Raw genomic sequence first — 25,820 nt, 5'->3', positions numbered from 1 at the left:
TGGAGGAGCTCTAGGTGGAATGACTCTCTTAAGGCCCTCCATAAAAGGTTTTATAACGTGAATTCTAAATATGGAAATATGTTGACTATTTTGAAGGCAAGCAGCTAAAACTGCTAAACAAAGCCTATTAGATAAGTATGCCAAATTTGCTTTTTGTAAGTGTAACAAATAGCAGACAATATCTTGTACTGAAGCCTTAAGTGGATCAGTATTTTTGGGGTGACAATAATACACAAAACGTTTCCATTTAGCAGCATAACACTGTCTAGATGCAGGTTTGCGTGCTACCTTTAGAATATCCATAGATTCAGATGGAAGCTGTAGGTAACCAAACTATGACTTCAGGAGCCAAATTTGCTAGGTTGAGAGTGCTGGATTTGGGTGTCTGATTTGGCCTCTCCTTTGAGTTAACAGATCTGGTCTGTTTGGCAGCTTGTGATGTGGTACCACACACAGATCCAATAGTGTTAAGTATCAATGTTGAAATGCCCATGTGGGAGCTACGAGAATCATAGTGAGAGGTTTAACCTTTATTGAATCAGGTGGTAACTGAGTCCTGATAAAAATTGGGTCTGAGGGTGCTGGTTTATATTTTTTATCCACAAAAGGAGTGATAATTCTGGCCTTCACTGGTTCTTTAAAAATGTCAGATGAATGTCTGAGCATTCCTGGGAACATTGGAAGACATTAATATTCCTTGTGTGTAGAAATTAATGTATTAAAAAAGAAAAAACCTCCTTCATATGATCTGTATGCATCTGCACATTATGGCAAGCAGCTGCTCGGGCTATAACCTGGTTATATGCAGTAATGTCTTCTGGGGGAGAAGGTCTAGTAGCATAAAAGTCTGGATCATTTGAAAGAGTGGGATCAGGATCATATAGATCCCATAGATCCGTATCCTACTGAACGTCATCTCGTTCATCCTTGTGCGGTGATGCCGAGGAGGTCTGTGGTGAAAACTGCATCTCATATGTGGGTGATGGTAGTGCTGGTGGTGTGGAAGGAATAACAGGAGAATGTGGTTGTGAAGGCTGGTTTTGTTGTATAGACTTTTCTCTCTCGTCTCTTGAGACCTTCTTTGGAGGCGGTCCAGCATCGAAGGGTCTCCTGAAAGGTTAATTTCTTCTTAATAGTCACTGGAAGAGAAGCAATTATCCTTCCTGCATCTTTTTGAATATGCAATTTTCTCTATTTAGCATCCATTACTTCTAAAATGGGTTGTATATCTAATGATTCTTGTGTAGAAGTAGTAGATTTATTACTTATGGCTTTCAGCTCAAAAAGTTGAGACACCGAGTGTTTAGCTCGAACCGAAAGTGTTGGCTCAGAAACTGGTAACATTTTTTTCAGCTCTGAAAATGATGTTTCAGTTTTTCGGCTGAGTACCGAGACAGTTGTAGTAGCTGTTTTGTCGATGCCAAGTGCACTTGGTCTTTGTTCTCTGTGCCGAACCCGAAGGATAGTCATCCAGACTTATTTTTCGGATCCAACCATTGCAGGAAGGCAGTGGAGGACCGACTACCAGTGCTGGAGTCTTTTTTAATGTCTTTGGGTGGTGTGACGGGGCAGGTGTACTCATGTACTGCGCCTGAGTTATGGAGTGGCTGTCAGCATCGGAGTCTTCTTCGGGGTCCGATTCTCTGAAGGAAAATGCCATACTCTGTCCTACTTCCTCCTGTGAGTGTGCCTCACCGAAAATATCAGGTGTCACTTCTGTGGACTTGGACGCCATTTCCAGCTCTTCGGTACCGGAGAGTCTTCTTAGATCGAAAAGATCTGCAGGCGTCGCAAGTCTCTTCTTGATGATCGACAGATAAACAGATTACACTCCGAATGCTGGTGGGTGTATATGAATTTAGCATCACACCGAGGACAGAATCGAGACGGAGCTTCGTTCCATCAGCCAGACATTAAAGTAAGCACTACAAGGGCAAGGCACCTCCTAAGGGCGAAAAATGAACCCCAACGGTCTAAATCGGATCGACTATAGATAGGAAACGCAATAAAAACTATAATGACAAAATTAGAGAAAGGTAAAATAAGTTCAGAAGTACCGAACCAAGATCTACCAGAGCGAGAGGAAACACGGCCAACCCAGACGGCAGAGAGAAAACAATCTAACAAAGGACTTGATGCCCATGCGCAGAATCACTGAGAGGAGGAGTCATTCAATCTTGTGATTCGAAAAACCTTCTTTTAAGAAAAACAACTTGTAACACTCTGAGCCCAACACTAGATGGCAGACTTATGCAAAGCATCTACAGCTACACATTCTATCGAACATAAAGGATTATTTAATACAGCACTACTAGACTAGCATTGGTGTAGATCCCTGTGGTGAGATCTACACGCAATATATAAACAAAATAACCAGCAGAAATAGCATAAAATGTAAGGGCCCTCCTAAGGGGGGAAACTAAACGATATACCAGAGTGGAACCAACCGATGTGAGTATGGTAGTTAGCTAGGAACTGGGGAAGGATGGAAACACCAGAGATAAGTACAGCAAGTGTTCTCAGCTACCAGGAGTAGAGGAGTTCCCTACCTAGTCATCCCATAGGCTAACACAGTGAAGTAGTGGTTGGAGTTCGTGTGTTTCAGGACCCTTCCCAGCAGACCCCGAGGAAACCAGCAGACAAGTGGAAGGTTGGGGAGTACCCCGGCACCAGGATACCCAGATGAAAGGAGTAACTACACCGGGGACCTGATGCATAGGGGAGAAGGGACTCTCACTTAAGTCGATAAAGCTTTGGATTGTTCAGCTGCTGTCACTACCTGTGGACCAGGCCGATGGAACCCAGGTATGGATTCCAGACGAGGAGGACCTGAAAAGAAAGGGGAAGAGTCTAGTACCCTTAAAGGTGTCCAGGTGGTGCAGGTGGCAATGCCCACCCCCTCCTAGAGGTGAAGTTCCTGCAAGTCGGTGGAGGAAGAAGTCTGGCTGCGTGGTCCAGGAGCAGCAAAAGATCCCAGGAGTCACCTACGAGCTGTCCCTTTACTGTCAATATATTGCAAGAGGGTCAGTGACCAGTGAGGCCACCAACAAGCACTGGCAAATGCAACCCGGAGCTGAAGATGTATTTGCCAAATTTTGGGGACCAGCAAGGTCCAGTGGAGTCTGCCCTTGAGGGGGAATCAGGGCTGGTCCTCAGCACATGGGAAGGCCAACAGAAGTCGTTCGACACAGGGAGTCACAAGGAGGCCTCAACAGCACAACAAAACAGAAGTCCCACATCGCAGGAGTTGCAGGAGAGGGGTTGATCTAAGAGCTGAGAGTGCGGAGGCTGGGGCTTATTGGAGCCTGAAGATCTCCTGGAGAAAGAGTCAACAAGCTTTGGCAAGAGCAACAATCACGGTGCACAAGGGAGCCAGTCCAGTAGTAGGGGTCCACAGTCTCCCAAGTTGGTCAGAAGACAAGCAGGCCACAGAGGAGGCCACAGACCCACCACCTGTGATGCAAAGTCTTTTGATGTCCATGGGACACCAGACCCCACCAGCCGGTCGATGTTCATTTGAGGCACCTGCGAATGCAGGGTAGTGACTCCTTCACTCCAAGGGAGATTCCTTCATGCTTCCCTGTCGAAACAGAGTCCTTGTGACCCTGTAGGATGCACAGCCTTGGATGCTGCAGAATTCTTGCAGGATCCAGAGAAACAATGATGCAATGGGAGCCTTCCCACCAGAGGCAGACGTGTTTTGGTTCCAAAACAGACCAGCAGTGCTTCCAGAGGCCAGGAGCAGAAGATGTCTTGCAGAGAGTTCCTTGGAGAGTCTTGCTCGATGAAGCGGAGGATCCACCCACGGGGGAGACCTTAAGTAACTCTAAAAGGAGGTTGGTCACTCTCTGAAGTGACCCACGTAACAGAGGATGTTGGGGACATCATCTATCTGGCCTAACCTGTCGAATGCTTCCAGAGGCCAATGCCTATCTTGTTTCCAAGATGGCAAAATCAAGTGGCCACCTGACAGAGCTCTGTGCACCTCCCTACGGGAGTAGCTGGACAGGGGTGGTCACTCCCCTGTCCTTTGCGCAGTTTTGTGCCAGAGTGGAAACCAGGGGTTCCTGAACTGATGCAAACTGGATTACGCAAGGAGGGCACCAAATGTGCCCTTCTAAGCAGTCTAGTGGCGTTCAGGGACCATGCCACCCCAGCCTTTAGACACCTAATAAACCGGGGAAGGTGATCACAGGTCTCCCTTGCAGGAAATCCTTTGTTCTGCCTCTCCGGCCTGAGCCAGTCACGCCAGAAGGAGGGCAGAACAGGGTCTGGGGTCAGCAGCAGCATGGGCTGGCAGATCGATCCTGTGGGAAGCTGGCTCTGTATATACTGTATCAAAATGGGATAAAGTGTGCACAGAGTCCAGGAGTTCCCTAAGAGTCTTGACAGAGGCAATAATAGATAATACTAATGCTCTATTTGTGGTAGCGTGGTCGAGCAGTTAGGCTTATCAGAGGGTAGTGTTAAGCATTTGTTGTACACACACAAGCAATAAGTGAAAACACACACTCAATGACAACTCCAGGCCAATAGATTTTTATATAGAAAACTATTCCTTTTGGTAATTTATTTTTAGAACCACAAGATTCATTTAGCAGGTAAGTACCTTAAATGAAAGGTACTTTGCATAGTAATAGTTGAGACTTTGAATAGATTCAATATTGTACATAGTTTTCATTAAAACGGCAAAGAACTATTTTAAAAGTGGACACTGCAATTTTCAACAGTTCCTGGGGGAGGCAAGTACAGTACAGTTTCAGAGGTAAGTACCACACTTACGGGTTTAATCTCCAGGGTATAGGTAGTCCACCGTTGGGCGTTCAAGGCAACCCCAAACACACAGCACCCGCAACACAGGGCCGGTCAGGTGCAGAGGTCAAAGAGGAGCCAAAATAACATATGCGCCTATGGAGATAGGGCGTACTCCGGATCCAGTCTGCTTGCAGGTAAGTGCCCGCGGGGCGGGCATCTCCACTAGCTGGAGTGCCCTGGGGCACTAACACCAGGCTTGAGCCTTTGAGATGTGACAGTTCCTGCAGGGGGAGGTGGGAAGCACCTCCACCCAGGAAAGGCTTTGTTTCTGACCAGAAAGTGCACAAAGGCACTCACCCCTTATGGTCAGAAACTCATCTGAAGTTGTAGGCTGGCACAGACCGGTCAGCCTTGCACTAGCAGTTGGACTAACATACGGGGGCATCTCTGTGTGCATTTCTCAATAAATCCCACACTTTCATCAGTGTGGGTTTATTGTGCTGAGAAGTTTGATACCAAACTTCCCAGTATTCAGTGTAGCCATTATGGTGCTGTGGAGTTCGTAATGACAAACTCTCAGACCATACACTTATTATGGCTACCCTACACTTACAATGTTTAAGAATTGACTTAGACACTGTAGGGGCATAGTGCTCATGCAGCTATGCCCTCACCTGTGGAATAGTGCCCCCCTGATTTAGGGCTGTAAGGCCTGCTAGAGGGGTGACTTACTGATGCCACAGGCAGTGGTTTCTGGGCACGGCACTCTGAGGGGAGTGCCATGTCGAATTTGTCTTTTCTCCCCACCAGCACACACAAACTGCAAAGCAGTGTGCATGCACTGAGGAGTCTCTGAGGGTGGCATAATACATGCTGCAGCCATTAGGGACCTTCCCTGGTCACAGGGCCCTTGGTACCAGGGATACCATTTACAAGGGATTTATCTGTGTGTCAGGGCTGTGCCAATTGTGGAAACAAAGGTACAGTTTCAGGGAAGGAACACTGGTGCTGGGGCCTGGTTAGCAGGGTCCCAGCACACTTCCAATCAAAGCTGGCATCAACACTAGGCAAAACGTGGGGGGTGACCATGCCAACAGTGTCATTTTCCTACAGATCCCGTAAGGCTGCACAGGCTGAACTGGGGGATCCTCTAAGGAACCCCCAGAGTACATGGTATCATGCAACTAACACTGGATTTGGTGTAGTTGCATGACTGCAACATGTTTGATCCCAACACGTCTAGGTTCAGAGAAGCCACTGTGTAGTTGAACCACTCGTATTGACCAGTGTCCACTACATACCTTAAGATGGCTTTCCCGCACTTAGAGTCTAGTAAATTAGCCTGGGACACTCTGTGGTCAGAAAAAGCACGTCGTGGGTGGAGGTGCTTCACACCCCGACCCCACCCAACCCCACCCCCCCTGCAGAAATTTTAACAGCTGGCAGTGAGCCTCAAAGGCTCAAGCCTCTGGTTAAAATGCCCCAGGGTACTCCAGCTAGTAGAGATGCCTGCCCCTAGACATAGCCCCACTTTTGGCTATAAGTCTGGCAGGAAAATCAGGGAAAACAGGGAGGAGAGACCACCCCAGCCAGGACCACCCCTAAGGTGTCTAAAGCTGAGGTGACCGCCTCCCTGCAGAATCCTCTATCTTGGTTTGGTGGACAGGGACCAATAGGGATAGGAATGTGCCTTCCTCCCCAGAGGGAGTGGACACAAGATGGGTGCAGTCACCCTCAGGGTCAGTAGCCATTGGCTACTGCCCTCTAACCCCTAAAACGCCCCAGAATCCTTTATTTAAAGGCTCCCCTGATCCCAGCTTGTCAGATTCCTGACGACCTCACAAAAAGAAGGGCTACTTAGCTGAAACCCCAGCAGAGAAGGAAAGGAGACAACTGACTTGGCCCAAGCCCTACCGGCCTGTCTCCTGCTTCAAAGAACCTGCAGAAGAAAGGCGACGCGTCCTGCAGGTCCAGCAACCTCTGAAAAACCTCCAGAGGACTACCTGCGTCACAGAGGATCAAGAACTCTTGTGGACAGCGGCCCTGTCCAAAGAAGAACAGGAGAAGAAACCTCTTCTGAAGGACTCCCATCTCACTCCAGAAGCGTGAGTCCATACCCCTGTGCACCCGATGCCAACGGCCCGAGTCCAGGTGGGTCCACCCAGCAAGAAAGGGTCCCCAAGCGATTGGGAGCAAGAGCCCATCCTGGGTTAACCCCCACCCCTCCAAAACTTCCATAACAACACCTGCAGAGGGAATCCAGAGGACCCCCGGATGAAGATGTCAGACACCTAAAGGACCCACTGCACCCGCATTCCCCAAGCCTTGGAGAACCTGACCCCCAGTGGAGCATCGACGACCAGCAGGTGGCCCTCTTCCCTGCCCAGCCAGTGGTTTGGCCGAGAAGCCCCCCTGGACCTCGACTGTAGCCTCAGAGTGACCCCGGGGTCCCCTCACAGAGTTGCACTGAAAACCCGACACCCTGTTGGCATCCTGCACCCGGCCGCCCTAGTGCCACTAAGGGTGCGTGAGGGGTGCCTATTTAGGACCCCTCCAGTACTCCCTTGAACTCCCCTGGTCTGTCCTCCGAGTCGCAGGTACATACCTGCTGGCTGACCCGATTCCGATACCCCCCCACCCCCCCGTCTCCATAGGAGCCCACATTAATCCAGAGCCTCTTTGACCTGTACACCTGACTAGTCCCATGTTGCTGGTGGTGGGTGTTTGGGGTTAACTTGAACTCCCAACTAGACTACCTAAAACCCGGAGACTGGAACTGTAAGTTGTGTACTTACCTCTAAAACAGTACTTTATGTTCTTCCCCCAGGAACTGTTCAGAAAATGCAGTGTCCACTTTTAAAATAGATATTCTCTGTTTTCTTAAAAACTGTTTACTTGACTAAAGTGCAACAAAGTTACATTGATGTCTATGCTAAGTACTTACATGCAAAAGTCTTTACTTCTGAACTCAATCCTGTGGTTCTAGTAATAAAGTAACAAAAACATATTTTTCTATATAAAATTCCTATAGGTCTGGAGTTAAGTCATTTAGTGTGTTTCTTCTATTGCTTGTGTGTACACAACAAATGCTTAACACTAACCCTCTGATAAGCCTAACTGCTCAACCACACTACCACAAATAGAGCATTAGTATTATCTATTTTTGGCTCTGGGGAACCCCTGGACTCTGTGCACACTATATCGCATTTTGATATAGTATATACAGAGCCAGCTTCATACAGACATAATACATGTCGGAGCCCTTAAAGACCTTCCCTCGCCAATGAAAGTTGGCATCAACGCTATGCAAAAAGTGTGGGTGGATGGGCGGGAGTGGGGATTGGGGGGGGGGGGGGGGGGGGCAGGGCTAACCATGCCAACAGTGGCACTTTCCTACACAATCTACCCTCCCCCCCAAACAAAAGAGGATAAGACTAACCTTTCCCAAGAGAGTCTTCATGGTCTCAGTGGAAGAACCTGGAATGGAATCTGCATTGGCGTGGGCAGTCCTAGGTCTGTACTCCACTACAAAGACCATTTCCTGTAGGGATATGGACCACCTCAAAAGTTTAGGGTTCTCACATTTTATTTGCATGAACCATCTGAGAGGTCTGTGATCAGTTTGAACAACAAAGTGAGTGCCAAACAGGTATGGCCTCAGCTTTTTCAGTGCCCAAACCTCAGCAAAAGCCTCCCTCTCAATGGCCCTTCAAAACTGCTCCCTAGGGAGTAACCCGCCTGCTAATGAAAGCAACAGGCTGGTCAAGGCCATGATCATTGGTTTGGGACAGGACTGCTCCTATCCCATGTTCAGAGGCATCTGTCTGCACAGTGAACTGTCTAGAATAATCTGTAGTTTTAAGAACTGGTGCTGAGTACATAGCTTCTTTCAGGGTGTCAAAGGACTTTTGACAGTCAGGGGTCCAGTTTACCTTCTTTGGCATCTTCTTTGAGGTCAGTTCAGTGAGGGGAGTCACAATGGACACATATCCCTTCATAAACCTCCTGTAGTACCCAGTCAAGCCAAGGAAGGCCCTGACTTGAGTCTCGGTTTTTGGAGCTTCCCAGGCCAGATTGTCTGGATCTTGGGTTGTAAAGGTTTCACTTGGCCTCCACCTACAAGGTGGCCCAAGTACACAACTGTGCCCTGCCCTGTCTGGCACTTAGATGCTTTGATATAGCGGCCTGCTGCTTGCAAGGCCTGCAAAACCTTTCCCAGGTGGACCAGGTGATCCTACCAGCTGGAGCTAAAGACAGCAATATCATCTAAATATGCTGCACTAAAGGTCCACAAACCAGCAAGGACTTGATTCACCAACCTTTGGAAGGTGGCAGGGACATTCTTTAATCCAAAGGGCATAACAGTAAATTGATAATGCCCATCAGGTGTAGAGAATGCTGTATTTTCTTTGACTCCAGGTGCCATGCTAATTTGCGGGTACCCTGCAGTTAAGTCAGAGGTACTTGGAAATTTGGCTGCACCTAATTTGTCAATCAATTCATCTGCTCTAGGTATGGGGTGTGCATCTGTCTTAGTGAGAGAATGGAGTCCTCTGTAGTCCACACAGAACCTCATTTCTCTCTTGCCATCTTTGGTATGAGGTTTGGGGACCAAGAACTCTGGGCTAGCCCAAGGACCGTCAGAGTGCTCTATTACCCCCAACTCCATCCTCTTGTGGACTTCCACTTTAATGCTCTCTTTGACTTGGTCAGACTGCCTATAGATTTTGTTCTTGACAGGTAAACTGTCTTCTGTGTCCACATCATAGGTACACAAATGTGTCTGACCAGGAGTCAAAGAGAAGAGCTCATCATATTGCTGTAGGACTTGCCTGCAGTCAGCTTGCTGTTGGGCAGAGAGAGTGACTGAATAGACCACACCAATCACTGATCCATCTTTAGGGTCAGTTGAGATGAGGTCAGGGAGAGGTTCACTCTCTGCTTCATGTTTCTCACCAGTAACAATAAGCATGGTTATGTCTGCCCTATCATTGTAGAGTTTCAGGCGGTTAACAGGGATCACCCTCGTGGGTGTCCTTCTAGTGCCCAGGTGCACTAAGTAAGTGACCTGAAGCTTTTTCTCTAGGATTGGATAAGGGTCACTCCATCTGTCCTGAAGTGCCCTGGGGGCCACAGGCTCCAGAACCCAGTCTTTCTGCCTTAGCTAGAATTCAACCATTGTAGCCTTTTGGTCATACCACAACTTCTGGAGTTGTTGGCTGGCCTCAAGCTTTTTGGGTGCCTTTTCCATGTATTCAGCCATCCTGGAGCAGAGGCCAAGCACATAGTCCACCACATCTTGTTTAGGCTCATGGAGAGGTCTCTCCCAGCCTTCTTTAACAAATGCCAGTGGTCCTCTTACAGGATGGCTAAACAGAAGCTCAGAGGGGGAAAGCCCTACTCCCTTCTGAGGCACCTCTCTGTAGGCGAAAAGCAAACATGGCAGGAGGACATCCCATCTCCTTTTGAGTTTTTCAGGGAGTCCCATGAATCTCTCAACAAGTCCACTGGTTTGTGGATGGTATGGTGTGGTGAACTTATAAGTCATCCCACACTCATTCCACATGTGTTTTAGGTAAGCTGACATGAATTTTGTACCTCTGTCAGAAACCACCTCGATAGGGAAACCCAGTCTGGTAAAAAAAAAGAAAAAACACACAATTAGGGCTTTGGCTACTGCAGAGGCGGTAGTTGACCTAAGGGGAATTGCTTCAGGGTATCTGGTAGCATGACCCACTACTACCAGTATGTACTGATTCTCTGAGGCTGTGGGTAGTTCAAGTGGACCAACAATGTCCACACCAACCCTCTAAAAGGGTACCCCCACCACTGGAAGTGGAATAAGGGGGAGCTTTGGGTGGCCACCTGTCTTGACACTGGCTTGACAGGTGACACCGAAGCTACAAAACTCCCTAACTTTCTGGGACATGTTGGGCCAATAAAGATGATTAACAAGTCTGTTCTATGTTTTGGTTTGTCCCAAATGCCCAGCTAGGGGGATGTCATGGCCAATGTGAGGATAAACTCTCTAAACTCCTGAGGTACTAGCACTCTCCTGTTCCCCTGTGGGTCCCCCTGGGCGCAAGAGCTCTACCTGATAAGGTTCCTGCTCCATGGACTCGGTTGCCTCAGGGGATAAGACATCTTTCTGGGAAGAGATGTTTTGTTTCTTTTGATGTTCAGAGGCTGGTCCCTCAGTCCTCTTACATTTTCTCTTGGAAGGGTGGGCCATTACTCCAGGCTCCAACACTTCTTTTCCCCCCTGTGCTCTGCTTTGTGCTCTTGCCTTAACAGATACCAGTTCAGGGATACCCAGCATGCCTGCATGGGTTTTGAGTTCTTCCTCCACCCATGCTAAGGGTGCTAGTGCACCTGGGCTCATTCCCTAGCAAACATTCCACTGGGATTGCAGTAGAGACACCACTACCTGTTTCAGGCCAGTAACCCCTCCCAATTCCAAAATCACCATAGCCAAGGGATGGACTTTAGTCACATTGTCAGCACTGATAACTGGATAGGTTTGTTCAGCCAAATACTGTTCTGAGGAAACCGGTTTCTCTGTCACCATGGTGACACTGGCACCTGTATCCCTCATGGCTTCTAACTTTGTCCCATTTATGAAGAGTTGCTGCCTGTATTTTTGTATGTTAGGCAGCAAGGCAGCCAGTGTGGCTATATCCACCCCACCCTCAGAGACTAAAGTAGCTTCAGTGTGGACCCTGATTTGCTTTGGGCACACTATTGATCACACCTGGAGGCTGGCTATTCCAGTACTAACAAGTAGTTCTAGTGGGATTTTTCTTGGGACAGGCCAGGTCTCCAGTTTGGTGTCCATGCTGTCTACAGTTGTGAACCAGGCCTTCTTGGGATCAAAGTTTTTGCCCTTCTACACATTTGTGGACTGTTTAGAGGCTCAGGCCCAGCATCCTCAGCAGGTGTTTGGGGCCTTTGAGAAGACTCTTTGCTTTTGTCCTTAGGTGTCTCTCCACCCCAAGGGAGGCTTTGTGACCCCTTTCTTTTGGTCACCCCCTGTGGATGTCTTGGTCTCCCTAGTCTTGACCCAATGGTCTGCCTTCTTTCCCAGTTCTTGGGGAGAAATTGGACCTAGGTCTACCAAACATTGATGCACCTTGTCATTGAAGCAGTTACTTAACAGGTGTTCCTTCAAAAACAAATGATAAAGCCCATCAAAGTCATGCATTCCACTGCCAGTTATCCAACCATCTAGTGTTTTCACTAAGTAGTCAACAAAATCAACATAGGTCTGGCTCGAGGTTTTGTGAGCCCCGTGAACCTAATTCTATACTCCTCAGTGGAGAATCCAAAGCCCTGTCAGGGTAGCTTTCATGAGGTCATAAGATTCTGCATCTTTACCAGAGAGTCTGAGGAGTCTATCGCTACACTTACCAGTAAACAGTTCCCAAAGGAGAGCTCCCCAGTGAGATCTGTTTAACTTTCTGGTTGCACAAGCCCTCTCAAAAGCTGCAAACCACTTGCTTCATATTTTGAGGCAATCCCTTTGTGGGTTTTTAGGACATCAGTATTCTCTCTGACCCTATTTATGTTGCTGCCACCATTAATGGGTGCTAAGTCCATTTCTGCTCTCTCCCTTTCTATAGCTGGGAGGAGTTGTTCCAAAGCTAACCTTTTGGCCATCCTTGCTAAAAGGATGTCCTCTTCATTGAGGCTGCCCTCAATGTTCCCAGAGGAGCTAGACTCCCCTGTGGAAGATCCAGATCCAGTGAGTCCTATCCTTGGAGACAGCGTTCTAGGCACTGTGGTCTTACTAGTTAGGTGAGGAGGGGGGAAGTCGTCATCCTCCTCACCTCCAACATCTTCCCCGTCTATTTGGAGGTCTTCCTCCTCAGCCAGGTGTTCCCTGGTGTACTCTGCCAAGAGCTCCTGGAGCTTGACCTTGCTAGGGTTGGAACCAGTTCTAATCTTTTTCAGCTTACAGAGGGACCTTAACTCTGCCATTCCTAGATGGAGGTAAGAAGTGAGGTTGAGATCCATCACTATTTCCTCTGCTCAAGTTAGGATTACTTTTTAAGAACCTATAACTATTCTAGTAACTAGATCCTAAATTTACAGTAACCTTTAAACTTAAAAAGCGATGCTAAGGGGACTTAACCAAGGCCCTAGCAGGACTTTTAAAAATTTAGAAAAAATAGTCAAATTCAAAAATCAGATTTTGTAAAGGCATTTTTTGAATGTAGTTGTGTGATCAGGTACTGTCTGGGTAGTCCAACAAATGCAAAGTCATAGATCCCGCTGCCACCAATGTAGGAAGCTGGCTCTGTATATACTATATCAAAATGTACACAGAGTCCAGGGATTCCCCAGAGGCTTGACAGAGGCTGAAATAGATAATACTAATGCTCTATTTGTGGTAGTTTGGTCGAGCAGTTAGGCTTATCAGAGGGTAGTGTTAAGCATTTGTTGTAAACACACAAGCAATAGAAGAAACACACACTCAATGACTTAACTCAAGATCAATAGGAATTTATATAGAAAATATGTTTTGTTAATTTATTTCTAGAACCACAAGTTTCAGTTTCCAGGTAAGTATATAAAATAAAAGAATTTGCATATATATGATCAGGACTTTGAATAGAATCAACATTGTATACCGTTTTTCTTAAAATGGCAAAAAGCTATTTTATAAGTGTACACTGCATTTTTCAACAGTTCATGGGGGAAGAAAAGATAGTACAGTTCTGCAGGTAAATATACAACTTACAGTTCTTATCTCCGGGGTGTAGGTAGTCCGTCATTGGGGGTTCAAGCTAATCCCAAACACCCACCACCAGCAACACAGGACCAGTCGGGTGCAGAGGTCAAAGAGGCACCAAATTAACATGGGCTCCTATGGGGACAGATGGCACTCGGAACTTGGGCTGCTGGCAGGTAAGTAGTTGCAGTTTAGGAGGACAGACAGGGGAGATCTAACAGAGCACGAGAGGGGCCCCCAAATAGGCACCACGCACGCACCCTCAGCAGCACTAGGGCAGCCAGGTGCTGGGTACAAACAGGGCGTCGGGTCTTCAATGCAAAACTTTGAGAGGACCCCCGGGGTGAATCTGAGGCTGCAGATGAGGTCCAGGGGGGCATCTTGGGCAAACCACCAGCTGGACAGGGAGTAGGGCCTCCTGCTGGTCGAGGATTCACCGGGGGTCAGTTTCTCCAAGGACTTGGGGCTGCGGGTGCAGTGGTTCTTCAGACGTCGGTTATCTTCGTCCCGAGCTCGCGGTCAGAGAGGTACTTGGGATTCCCTCTGCAGGCGTTGTCGTGCAGGGGTCAACCTAGGCTGGGCACTTGCTCACAATCGCCTGGGTCTCTCTCTGGCTGAGTGGACCACCTGGACAAGGGATGTGGGTGTCAGGTGCACAAGGGACAGGACTCTCCATTCTCAAGTGAGGTGGGAGTCCTTGGTTGTAGGTTACTTCAGAAAGAGCCACTGTCCTCAGGAGTTCTTGATCCTTTTGGGTGCTGGGCTGTCCTCTGGAGTTGGAGTTGGCAGAGATCGCTGGGCCCGCTGGACTTGCAGGTTCTTTGAAGCAGGAGACAGGCCAGTAGGGCTGGAACCAAAGTAGTTGTCGTCTTACTTCTTCTCTGCTGGGATTTTCAGCTTAGCATTCCTTCTTGTAGGTTGCCAGTTATCTGGTGAGCTGGGTTCAGGAAGGCCCTTAAATCCTAGATTTAGGGGTGTGTTAGGGTCAGGGGGCACTAGCAAACGGCTACTGTCCCTGAGTGTGGGTGGCTACAAACAGACCTTGTGCCCTCTCCCTTTGGTGAGGTGGCACATTCCTATCCCTATTTGTAGGTAAATGCCTCCCTTGGCATGGTTACCCCCTGAATTTTTGCCTTTTGTTGATGCCAGTTATGATTGAACGTGTGCTGGGATCCTGCAAACCAGGCCCCAGCACCAGTGTTCTTTCCCTAAACTGTACCTTTGTTCCCACAATTGGCACAGCCCTGGCACACAGATAAGCCCCTTGTAACTGGTACACCTGGTACCAAGGGCCCTGTGGCCAGGAAAGGTCTCTAAGGGCTGCAGCATGTATTATGCCACCCTGGGGGCCCTTCACTCAGCACAAGCACACTGCCTCTCAGCTTGTGTGTGCTGGTGGGGAAAAAAAGACTAAGTCGACATGACACTCCCCTCAGAGTGCCATGCCCTCAACCCACTGCCTGTGGCATAGGTAATTCACCCCTCTAGCAGGCCTTTCAGCCCTAAGGCAGGGTGCACTATACCACAGGTGAGGGCATAGTTGCATGAGCAATATGCCCCTACAATGTCTAAGCCAAACCTTAGACATTGTAAGTGCAGGGTAGCCATAAAGAGAATATGGTCTGGGAGTCTGTCAATTACGAACTCCACAGTTCCATAATGGCTACACTGAAATCTGGGAAGTTTGGAATCAAACTTCTCAGCACAATAAATCCACACTGATGCCAGTGTGGGATTTATTGTAAAATGCACACAGAGGGCATCTTAGAAATGCCGTCTTTATACCAGTCTAAACACCAGTGTTAAGCTGACCAGTTCCTGCCAGCCTGCCACAACCAGACGGGTTTCTGGCCACCTGACATGAGTGCCTTTGTCACTCAGTGGCAAGGAACAAATCCTGCACTGGGTGGAGGGGCTTATCACCTCCCCCTGCAGGAACTGTAAGCAGTTGTCATCTTCCTCCTTCTCTGCAGGCTTGTAGGTCAGCAGTCCTTCTTTCTTCAGGTAGCAGGAATCTGATTTCCTGGGATCTGGGGAGCCCCTAAATACTGAATTTAGGGGCATGTTTTAGGTCTGGGGGGCAGTAGCCAATGGCTACTGCCCTGGAGGATGGCTACACCTCTTTGTGCCTCCTTCCTGAGGGGAGGGGGGCGCATCCCTATTCTTGTTTGGGGAATCCTCCAAACCCAAGATGAAGGATTTCTTAAGGCAGGGGTCACCTCAGCTCAGGACACCTTTGGGGCTGTCCTGACTGGTGGGTGACGACTCCTTGTTTTCCCATTATCTCCTCGAGCCTTGCTGCCAAAAGTGGGGGCAGTGGCCAGAGGGGAGGGCATCTCCACTAGCTGGGATGCTAGCTGTGAAGCAGTGTGCATTGTGCTGAGTGAGGGGTCTCTAGGGTAGTATAAGGCATGCTGCAGCCCTTAGAGACCTTCCCTGGCATCAGGGCCCTTGGTACCAGGGGTACCAGTTACAAGGGGCTTACCAGAGTGCCAGGGTTGTGTCAATTGTGGAAAAAAGGGTACAGTTAAGGGAAAGAACACTGGTGCTGGGGCCTGGTTAGCAGGGTTCCAGCACACTTTCAAATCAGCAAAGGCAAAAAGTTAGGGGGTAACCATGCCAAGGAGGTATTTACTTACAAGGGGTGACCCTGAACCCAGGAAAGGAGATTCCTGCAACCTACAACAAGGACTGCTAAACTGAAAGCCCTGCAGAGACGACTGAGACAACAACTGGCTTGGCCCCAGCTCTACCGGCCTCTCTCCAGACTCAAGGAACCTGCAGAGCGACGCATCCAGCGGGACTGACTTGCACCTAAAGGACCAAGAACCTCCAGAGAACAGCTGCTCTGTTCAAAAACAGCAACAAGAACCCAACTTTAACTTTCTGCCAGAAGTGTGAGTCTTCACACACTGCACCAGACGCCCCCGGCTCGAGTTTGGAGAAACCAACACTGCAGAAAGGTCTGCCAGGCGACTCCAACGACGTGGACACCCTGAGTTGACCTCCCTGCACCTCCACAGCAACGACTGCAGCGAGGATCCAGAGGCTCCCCCTGACCCCTAGTTTTAAAATAGCTATATGTGATTTATGTGAAAAGTGTATATGCTATTTTGCTAATTCCAAGTTCCTAAAGTACCTACATGCAATACCTTTCATTTGAAGTATTACATGTAAATCCTGAACCTGTGGTTCTTAAAATAAACTAAGAAAAGATATTTTTCTATACAAAAACCCATTGGCCTTGAATTGTCTTTGAGTGTGTGTTCCTCATTTATTGCTTGTGTATGTACAACAAATGCTTAACACTACTCCTTTGATAAGCCTACTGCTCGACCACACTACCACAAAATAGAGCGTTAGAATTATCTCTTTTTGCCACTATCTTACCTCTAAGGGGAACCCTTGGACTCTGTGCATACTATTCCTTACTTTGAAATAGTGCATACAGAGCCAACTTCCTACAGGAGGCTCAGGTGGAGCAGGCAGTGACATCAAGCGTGGCCCTGGCTTAGATCAGGGAGGCGCAGACTCAAGATTCACAGTGCACGATATACAATGGATAATGCCTCATCATCTGACGCCAATGGAGTTTGTATTATTGTCGATGTTCTGGGAACTGGTGTGGAATGTGGAGCCAAAGTCTGCAAACGTGCTGGCTGGGGCACAGTGGCTGGGCTCAGAGTATCCAGCTGGCGCCAAGGGTGAACCAGTCAGGGGTGTCCCAGATGGATGACATCTCAGTTATGTGGGGTCCTCAGACGCAGCAGAAGAAGTCATAAGGGATACAACGAGTGGATGCATGGCCTAGGTGAAGTCTTGGATCTGCCTGTGTCACATATGGACCTGGAACTCCGGTTGTGCCAGAACAAGATTCAGAATGGGTCGGGCATGGAGGCTGGGCTCAGAGGATCCAACTGGCACCAAGAGCAAACCCTCCAGGGATGTCCCAGACGGGTGACCTCTCAGCTATGTGGGGCCCACAGACGTGGTAAAGTCGAAATTAGTTACCTGTAATTGCAGTTATACAGTATTGGAATCTTTCATAGATTCACATGCTTGAATCTTTACCGTCATCGAAGTGGGAGTCCCACAGTATCCTATAAAGCAGTACATAACAATAACCATAGAGTTTACAATGCAAACAGGCCTAAATTTGCTAGTCTGTCCACATCATTTTTTTAAATGGACCAAACTTGAACCATAGCCAATCAGGCGACAACACTTCCAAGAGAAGCTCCCTTCCTCAGATTTTCAGCGTGAGAGTTAACTATGTTACCTTAATCAGTAAAAGGGAGCCTCTAAGGGGAGGAGGGCGGATTGAATTTGAATCTATGAAAAATATTAATACTGGATAAATGCAGTTACAGGTAAGTAACTCATTTCTTATCAAGTATTGGCTCTTTCATAAATTCACATGCTTGAATCCGAATAACAAGCAGTATAATACAATTGAAGCGGATGGAGGGAATGAAAGTATTTTGTTTCTCTTTTGTTTCTTTTTAAAAAAAATGTATGTAGAGATGTTAAATTTGGAACAGTAATCAGAAAATACAACAGATATAATAAATGGCAACAGAAAAAACAAAATTCTACATTACCATATCTTGCTGTCGTTGACTTTGTTACTGAAGAACTCAGACGCCAAGGTCCATAGGAAAGTAATAACTGATTAAATTTGCGAAAACCTTTAGTCCGTTAAAGACAGAACTAAAGACACCTCTTCGCATCCAATGTGTGGAGGGATTTTTCCGCTGGAGATGTCGGATTAGGAAAGTATGTCCATAGAATAACTGGTTGATTCAGATGAAATTGAGAAGGAACTTTAGGAATTAATTTTGGATTTGTTTTGAGAAGTAAAAGCTTGAATTTCACTGACCCTTCTGGTGGAAGTGATCGCTAGAAGGAAAGCTACCTTCCACGTAAGGAACTTAAGATCTGCTTTATGTATGGGTTCAAACATAGGTTTCATTAGTTGTGAGAGTACAACATTAAGGTGCCATTCAGGAGGAGGCAACATTACTGGAGGAAAGACCCTGAATAAACCTCTCATGATTGTTTAATAAGACGTGACGAGCAAAGTGAGGCCGTATCTGAAGAACATTTGTATGTCGAGATTGCTACCAAATGCACTTTCACTGAGGAATGCACGAGCCCAGATTTTACCAGCATTAACAGGGAAGGTGAAATTTGCTCCAAAGAGGCCTCATAAGGGTGTAAATTGGGGCAAAGCGTACGCATAGATCCCTGACCATTGCATCGAAAGGGCATTCCTCCAAGACCCTGTGAGGGGATACCGACTTGCGTAAAATTGGCATTGCCGTTCGTTGCAAAGAGGTCTAGAGTTGGCTTCCCCCATGTTGCAAAAAAGTTGCCTAGTTGGGCTTGATTCAGTTCCCATTTGTGACAATCGCTGTTGGTCCTGCTGAGTGCATCTGCCAGCGTGTTGCACACTCCTGGAACATGCTCGGCCCTCAGAGAGATGTCGTGTTTTGTGAGCCAATCCCATAGTACCTGAGCTTCCTGTGAAAGCGTTAAAGACTTCGTGCCTCCCTGCATGTATATATAATACATGCTGGTTGTGTTGTCTCTCCACACCAGCACTCAAGTCTCTTTTGTCCTCAGGAGGAATGCCTGCAACGTGAAAAAGATGGCTTTGAGTTTTAGGCTGTTGATATGCATCAGCCTTTGGTGGCTTGACCTTTCCCCTGGATTTGCAGATCCTGGAGATGACCTCCCCATTCTTCCATGGAAGCGTCCGTCATAGTTATAAATTGTAGGACTAATGGAATGAACGTGAGGCCTTGAGAAATATGAGACTGGTGAGCCCACCAGCCCAATGCCTTTATCATTTTTGTCGTAACCAGAATACGATCCTCGATTGAACCTTGCGATTGGTTCCACTGAACTTGCAATTCTTCCTGCAACGGTCTCATTTTGAGACGTACATTTAGTACTAGGTTGATCATGGAAGATATACCTAGGGGCGATTTGTACGACCTCATTGAAATGAACTTTCTTTTTGATATTATTTTGGCCAGAGATGCTAGCCGATTCTGTTGTTCCTGTGTAAGGAAAGCTTTGTTCAGTTGCGTGTCCAGGATAGCTCCGAGAAAAGTCATCCTCTGAGTGGGTATTGTGCAAAATGTTTTGACACCGAGTGTGAGGCCTAGTCTTTGAAAAGGTGTAATGCAATATTTTGTTGCTGCTAATGTTCCTTGCGTAGTTGATGCTTTCAGTCTAGGTATGGAAAGACCTGGTGACAATCCTGCACTGAGGTTTGGTTCCTTCAGGTCCTGGGGGCTGCGAGTGCAGAGCTTGGTCCAGGCGTCGGGTCCCTTGTTACAGGCAGTCGCGGTCAGGGGGAGCCTCTGGATTCTCTCTGCAGGTGTCGCTATGGGGGTTCAGGCGGGTCGTCTCTGGCTACTCACAGGGTTGCAGATGCCGGGGAGTCCTCCCTGTGGTGTTGGTTATCTGGATCTCAGGCCGGGGATGTCGGGTGCAGAGTGTGAAGTCTCACGCTCCCAGCGGGAAGAGTAAAGTTCTTCAAAGTTGCAAGAAAGTTGCAAAGTTGTTGTTGAAATTGAGCAGAGCCACTGCTCACAGGAGTTTCTTGGTCCTTTAGTCCAGGGCAGTCCTCTGAGGCTTCAGAGGTCGCTGGTCCCTGTCGGATGAGTAGCTGGTTGCAGGTTTTCGAGTCAGGAGACAGGCCGGTAGGGCTGGCGCCAAAGCAGTTGTTTTCCGTCTTCTCTGCAGGGCTTGTAGGTCAGCAGTCCTTTCTTCAGGTTGCAGGAATCTGATTTCCTGGGTTCTTGGGTGCCCCTAAATACTAGATTTAGGGGTGTGTTTAGATCTGTGAGGGCAGTAGCCAATGGCTACTATCCTGGAGGGTGGCTACACCCTCTTTGTGCCTCCTTCCTGTGGGGAGGGTGGCACATCCCTAATCCTATTGGGGGAATCCTCCAAAAAGATGGAGGATTTCTAAAGGCAGGGGTCACCTCAGCTCAGGGCACCTTAGGGGCTGTCCTGACTGGTGGGTGACTCCTCCTTGTTTTTCAAATTATCTCCTCCAGCCTTGCCGCCAAAAGTGGGGGCAGTGGCCGGTGGGGTGGGCATCTCCACTAGCTGGGATGCCCTGTGGCGCTGTAACAAAAGGGGTGAGCCTTTGAGGCTCACTGCCAGGTGTTACAATTCCTGCAGGGGGAGGTGAGAAGCACCTCCACCCAGTACAGGCTTTGTTTCTGGAAACAGAGTGACAAAGGCACTCTCCCCATGTGGCCAGCAACTCGTCTGGTTGTGGCAGGCTTGCAGAAACTGGTCAGCCCCACACTAGAAGTCGGATTGGTATTCAGGGGGCATCTCTAAGATGCCCTCTGGGTGCATGTTACAATAAATTCCACACTGGCATCAGTGTGCATTTGTTGTGCTGAGAAGTTTGATACTAAACTTCCCAGATTTCAGTGTAGCCATTATGGAACTCTGGAGTTCGTGTTTGACAGACTCCCAGACCATATACTCTTATGGCTACCCTGCACTTACAATGTCTAAGGTTTTGCTTAGACACTGTAGGGGTATAGTGCTCATGCACATATGCACTCACCTGTAGTATAGTGCACCCTGCCTTAGGGCTGCAAGGCCTGCTAGAGGGGTGACTTACCTATCCCACAGGCAGTGAGAGGTTGGCATGGCACTCTGAGGGGAGTGCCATGTCGACTTAGTCCTTTTCTCCCCACCAGCACACACAGGCTGTGACGCAGTGTGCATGTGCTGAATGAGGGGTCCCCAGGGTGGCATAAGACATGCTGCAGCCCTTAGACATTCCCTGGCATCAGAGCCCTTGGTACCAGTTACAAGGGACTTATCTGAGTGCCATGGCTGTGCCAATTGTGGAAACAAAGGTACAGTTTAGGGAAAGAACACTGGTGCTGGGGCCTGTTTAGCAGGGTCCCAGCACACTTTCAATCAAAACTTGGCATCAGCAAAGGCAAAACGTCAGGGGGTAACCATGCCAAGGAGGCATTTCCTTACAGCATGAACAAAAGAGTTCCCTATATTTAAGCAATTATTAAAAGCATGGCTTACTCTCCCACTAGAAAAACTTCTTTTTGAGTTATTGTCAGACATGAACTGAATATCATCATTAAAACAGCTGCAGGGTCAGATTAGTGTGATGAAAAAACATTGCCTGGAGACATTACTGAAGTGTGTGGTTATGTGGTTTAGTAATAGAGGCTACTGTATGAGGGCAAGGTAGGGGCTGAATGTCTTAGGAAAATTGCAGAATTGATGGTTAGCGGAGATGAAGTCTCTTCTGCAGCCTTTCTTCTAGGGTCTGTTGGATAGGAACTCGGGTACTAGATAATGGTGTAATGACTCTGAAATGCCCGAGCCCTGCTAATTAAGACTCTGTGCATGAGCGCTGTCCCTTAAACTGGTGTATGGTTGATTGGCTTAAACCCAATTGGCATAGCCTAACTTACTTGAAAGCCCGCAGTATATGTCAACAGGGATACACAGGGCCTGTAAGTTCAAGTGTTCCCTCAGTGACTGCAGCACTTGTTGTGCCACCCTGAATGGAACAAAGTACAAGATGGTTCCAAGTGTGCCACTGCACACTGGAAGGGCAGATTAAACTACGAACATGACATTGACGTTTAAGGTCATGGTTAAGCCCAGTCTTTCCTTTTTATATATAAAAGTAACCCCCTATGGTTGGCTTGTCGAGCCCAAAGGCAGGGTGTTGTATATTAAAATGGGTAACATACGTTTACATATTCCAGCAGTAAACAACCTAAATTGCCCCTTTTACTGTGGAAAGGCTAGTAGCCCCAATGGCAAGGAAAGATTTACAGGCTGACATCGGAGCCCTACTAACTTCTGAATGGGACTCCTAAAGTCTGTAAGGTATCAAAAGAATCAGTGTATTAAATCCTATTTAATGGTTAAATCAAATTTAATGTCACATGTGAGCAACGTGCAACTTTAGAAGTTGCCATTTTGGTTGCCCAAGATTTTATTTGCCTCTTTACGGTTGCACACAAGATCTGTCCCTGAGATACCCTTCTGCTCTTCTAGGGAGACGTTTGAACAACTCCAAGGAAAGATAACAATATATGCCTGCCACTGGAGTAGGTGTTACCTCTCCCTGGCAGGAAGCCACATGGGTGTTCGTTCAAAATGCAAACTTCAAAACTTGGGAGAGGGGCTGTCTAATTGTTTTTAGGTAGACAGGCTGGCACTCTGGAAGGAGAGGGCAAACAAGCTGGGAAACTGGTTTTCTAGGGGCATGTAGCCCTCTTGGTAGCCACACCTCTGGGTTGGGCTAGAGAGCTCTGGTTCCCGAGAGAGGGGTTCTGCCATGGTAGTGGGCAGAATGGTGCATCCTTGGAGAGCAAGATGTCGTACTTGCCAGGAAGTGGTAATCGAGAAGGAGGGAACCTGGTAGCCCATTGGCCTACCTATCACATCCTACACTGAAGGCATTTTATGAACATAAATAGGGCACTCAGAACTCAGATTGCTTGTGGACTGGAAAGACTGAAGGAGGGCTGCTGTACTGCACAGTGGAACCAGCAGAGAGGCTTCACCGGCATAAACTGCACCTGCTGAGCCCTCGTGGCTAGCTAAGAAAAGGGACTGTGCCTGGTGTGTCCTGCTTGTGGAAAAGTTGTCTCCCGACACCAGCTGAATCAAGAGACTTCAAGGGTCAGTTGGCTGACCACCTGTTCACAGCACAGGACCACAACAGCTGAAGAAGTCTGCTAGGCGAGCTGGTAGCATAATTCTTCAAGTTGCTGCTTTTAGTCACCGTGCCGCACCTGAGACTAGGACCTGACACTCAAAGTTTCACCAGAGTGTCCTGAACCCAGGAAAGTCATTTGAGTGCAGGTGGTGAGTTATCGTTCACGGAAGGATTCCGATGTGCCTGCAATACCAGACCACTGGACTTCTGCCAGGACCGAGAGGACTTTGAGGGGATACCGACTCTGTGGCCAGTATTGCCTCAAAGTATGTAGCCGCAGAATGACCCCTGTTGGTCACATCGCATCTACAGCATCCTTGAACATCTGAAGCATCAGGACTATTCCATAGGGACCTACAGTAACGGGATAATAGTGCCTGAAATTCACTGAAGTACGCTCCTACATTCCCAGTAACTTTCTGTGATCCTTGTGGGTCCCCATGACTGGCTCCCTGCCAGAGTTGGTTGCCTAAGCAACTTTAAGTAACCACACTGATGCTTGCCCAAGGTTTTCCTTGAAAAGTTTTCCAAGTGTCTAATTTGTTGATTTTGTCAGTGCTTGTTCGTGGTTAAGTGAAAATGTACTTATTTACTATATATTACAAATTATATATCTCTGGAACCCTCCAGTAGATCGTTTTCGTAGTGATGTCTAAAAATACAGTCTATTTTTAATAATTGGACTCTTGTGTCTTTCTTCTTTAATTGCTTTGGTGCTGTTTAAATGCTTTACACTTTTTCCTTTGATTAAGCCTTGCTTCTTAGAGTCACAGCCACCCACGGTTGAGCTTTGGGTTTGAGAAACAAATCCTACTGGTCCTAAAGGGGTTGGTAAGCGTATTACACAGTAAGGTCTCTTAACCACCCCATAATACACCACATTTCCTCATACCCAGTGAATTCTTTGTATGGAGAATGTCAACGTACACAATAAAGATGGGAGCTGTGTATTGGGCCTTTAAAGTCCAGAAAAAGGACAAATAGGTTTAGGGGAAAAAAGAGAAACTCAAATCAATCGCATCTTGTTGCAATGTACATGTCTGAGGAATTTGTAGCGCTATGATATTCCTGTGAGCAGACATCAAGAGCATATTTAAGAAAAAGAGTCAGCAAGTCTACACTTGTTTATAACATACTAACCTTGGCTTTGGTTGCGGCTGAGGCCAGTGCGGCTGCTGCAGCAGTTGCAACATTTCCCTCTGAGATATCCTGTTCTCTCCTCTTCAAAATTTCAATTTCCTTTGCTTTTTCCAAGTCTATATTCTCTTTATTCTCCTCTGATGCTTCATCTAGAACATGATACAGAAACAAACGAAAAAGTTTTAGACAGTAGTTCGAAATCAGACAATCTCACATCAGTTGAATGTTTTTAACTAAGGTTTCCACACTTAGGAGACAAGTCACCGGTAATAATGGTTTCCAAGATTCACATGTGGTGTGCAGCTTGGAAAAGTGCAGCTTTCCTCATTCATTTTCCAAGATGGTAAAACTGAGTTTAGTTAGAACTCTGTATTAAATAAACCAAATCTGCACAACTGGGTTTTGGGCTGATCATTAGTTTGGTTACTGCACTTTAGCAAGTGATTCATATTTACCTTTTTGGAAGGTTGCTCTAGTCGAATGCAAACACCCTGTCAATGTTAACATCTTTCTTTCATATTGCAAATGAACAAGTTATTTAACTTCAGTAATCTTCCTTCTGGAGGATACTCTGAAACTGAGAGTCGTAACCTTCCAATACCACCCCCCTCAAGCTCCATACTGGATCTAGAAACGTTTTAAAGCAGTGTTCTTGCGTGGCACTAATGGCACCACACTGGTTTTTCACTTACCAGAGGAGTTGCATATAAGTGCCACCCCTGCATGCCGACTGTTTTTTTTTTCCCTTTCCACAAAATTAGACACAAAGCGTTTACAGCTGTTAGCATAGAAAGTAGAATACTATCTTGGGACCTTTTTAGATGTTAAAAAGAGCCCACTCCACAGAACAGAGATCTCAAAGGGCAGAGAGGAATGTTCAGTTAAGAGTATCCGCCAAAAAGAGTTGCTGAAGGTGACTTGTTTAATTGGATACCACTAACTGCAAACACTTCACCTCAGGAAAAATACCAAAGCAGTACCTCCTCGAGGAAGGGGTAGGGGAGTGGGCCAAGACCTAGAAGTCTTGCAGGACCAAGCGGGGCGAACTGCCCTACCTGCAAGATCTAGCTATCAAGGCAGTAATGCTTGGTGACTATATGCACTGATGCCCATATCGCATTCAGCCGAAATTACATCAGATAGCACCCAAACAGTGGGATGTAACCATGGAAAAAAAGAGGCACTTTCTAACACTCCACGATAAAATGAGTGGCAAAAGGGGTCACGGTGTGACGGAGCCTGCAGCACTACCATAGCAATGGCTGTTTCATTCTCCTCCTTGATTTTCTGTTATAAGGTGTCTACCTCAGTGCCAAATATATAATTCTCCATTAAATGGTAGGGCCAGGGGATTTTATTGTACTTTGGTTTAAAACCCTGAAACCAGCAGCCAAGCATGCCTGCGTATTAATACGCTACAATTCATTCCTCTAGATGCAGTAACAGCCATGT

At 47.3% G+C, this 25,820-nt stretch overlaps 1 protein-coding gene across 5 annotated transcripts in view; it reads right to left on the bottom strand.

The window, feature by feature from the left end:
* The window catches only part of SMARCC1 (SWI/SNF related BAF chromatin remodeling complex subunit C1), an 845,345-nt gene that overhangs the window by 138,936 nt on the left and 680,589 nt on the right, over positions 1-25,820 (bottom strand). For all 5 annotated transcript variants that reach the window (XM_069210868.1, XM_069210871.1, XM_069210870.1 and 2 more), the window contains exon 24: positions 24,369-24,517. In XM_069210868.1, the coding sequence (XP_069066969.1) occupies positions 24,369-24,517 (149 nt within the window). The remainder of the gene's footprint in view (positions 1-24,368; positions 24,518-25,820) is intronic.

The sequence above is a fragment of the Pleurodeles waltl genome, chromosome 10 (genome assembly GCF_031143425.1).
Source record: "Pleurodeles waltl isolate 20211129_DDA chromosome 10, aPleWal1.hap1.20221129, whole genome shotgun sequence".
NCBI classification, from domain to species: domain Eukaryota; kingdom Metazoa; phylum Chordata; class Amphibia; order Caudata; family Salamandridae; genus Pleurodeles; species Pleurodeles waltl.
Note: the sequence above shows the minus strand (reverse complement) of the source record. Positions and strands in the feature narration are given on the sequence as shown.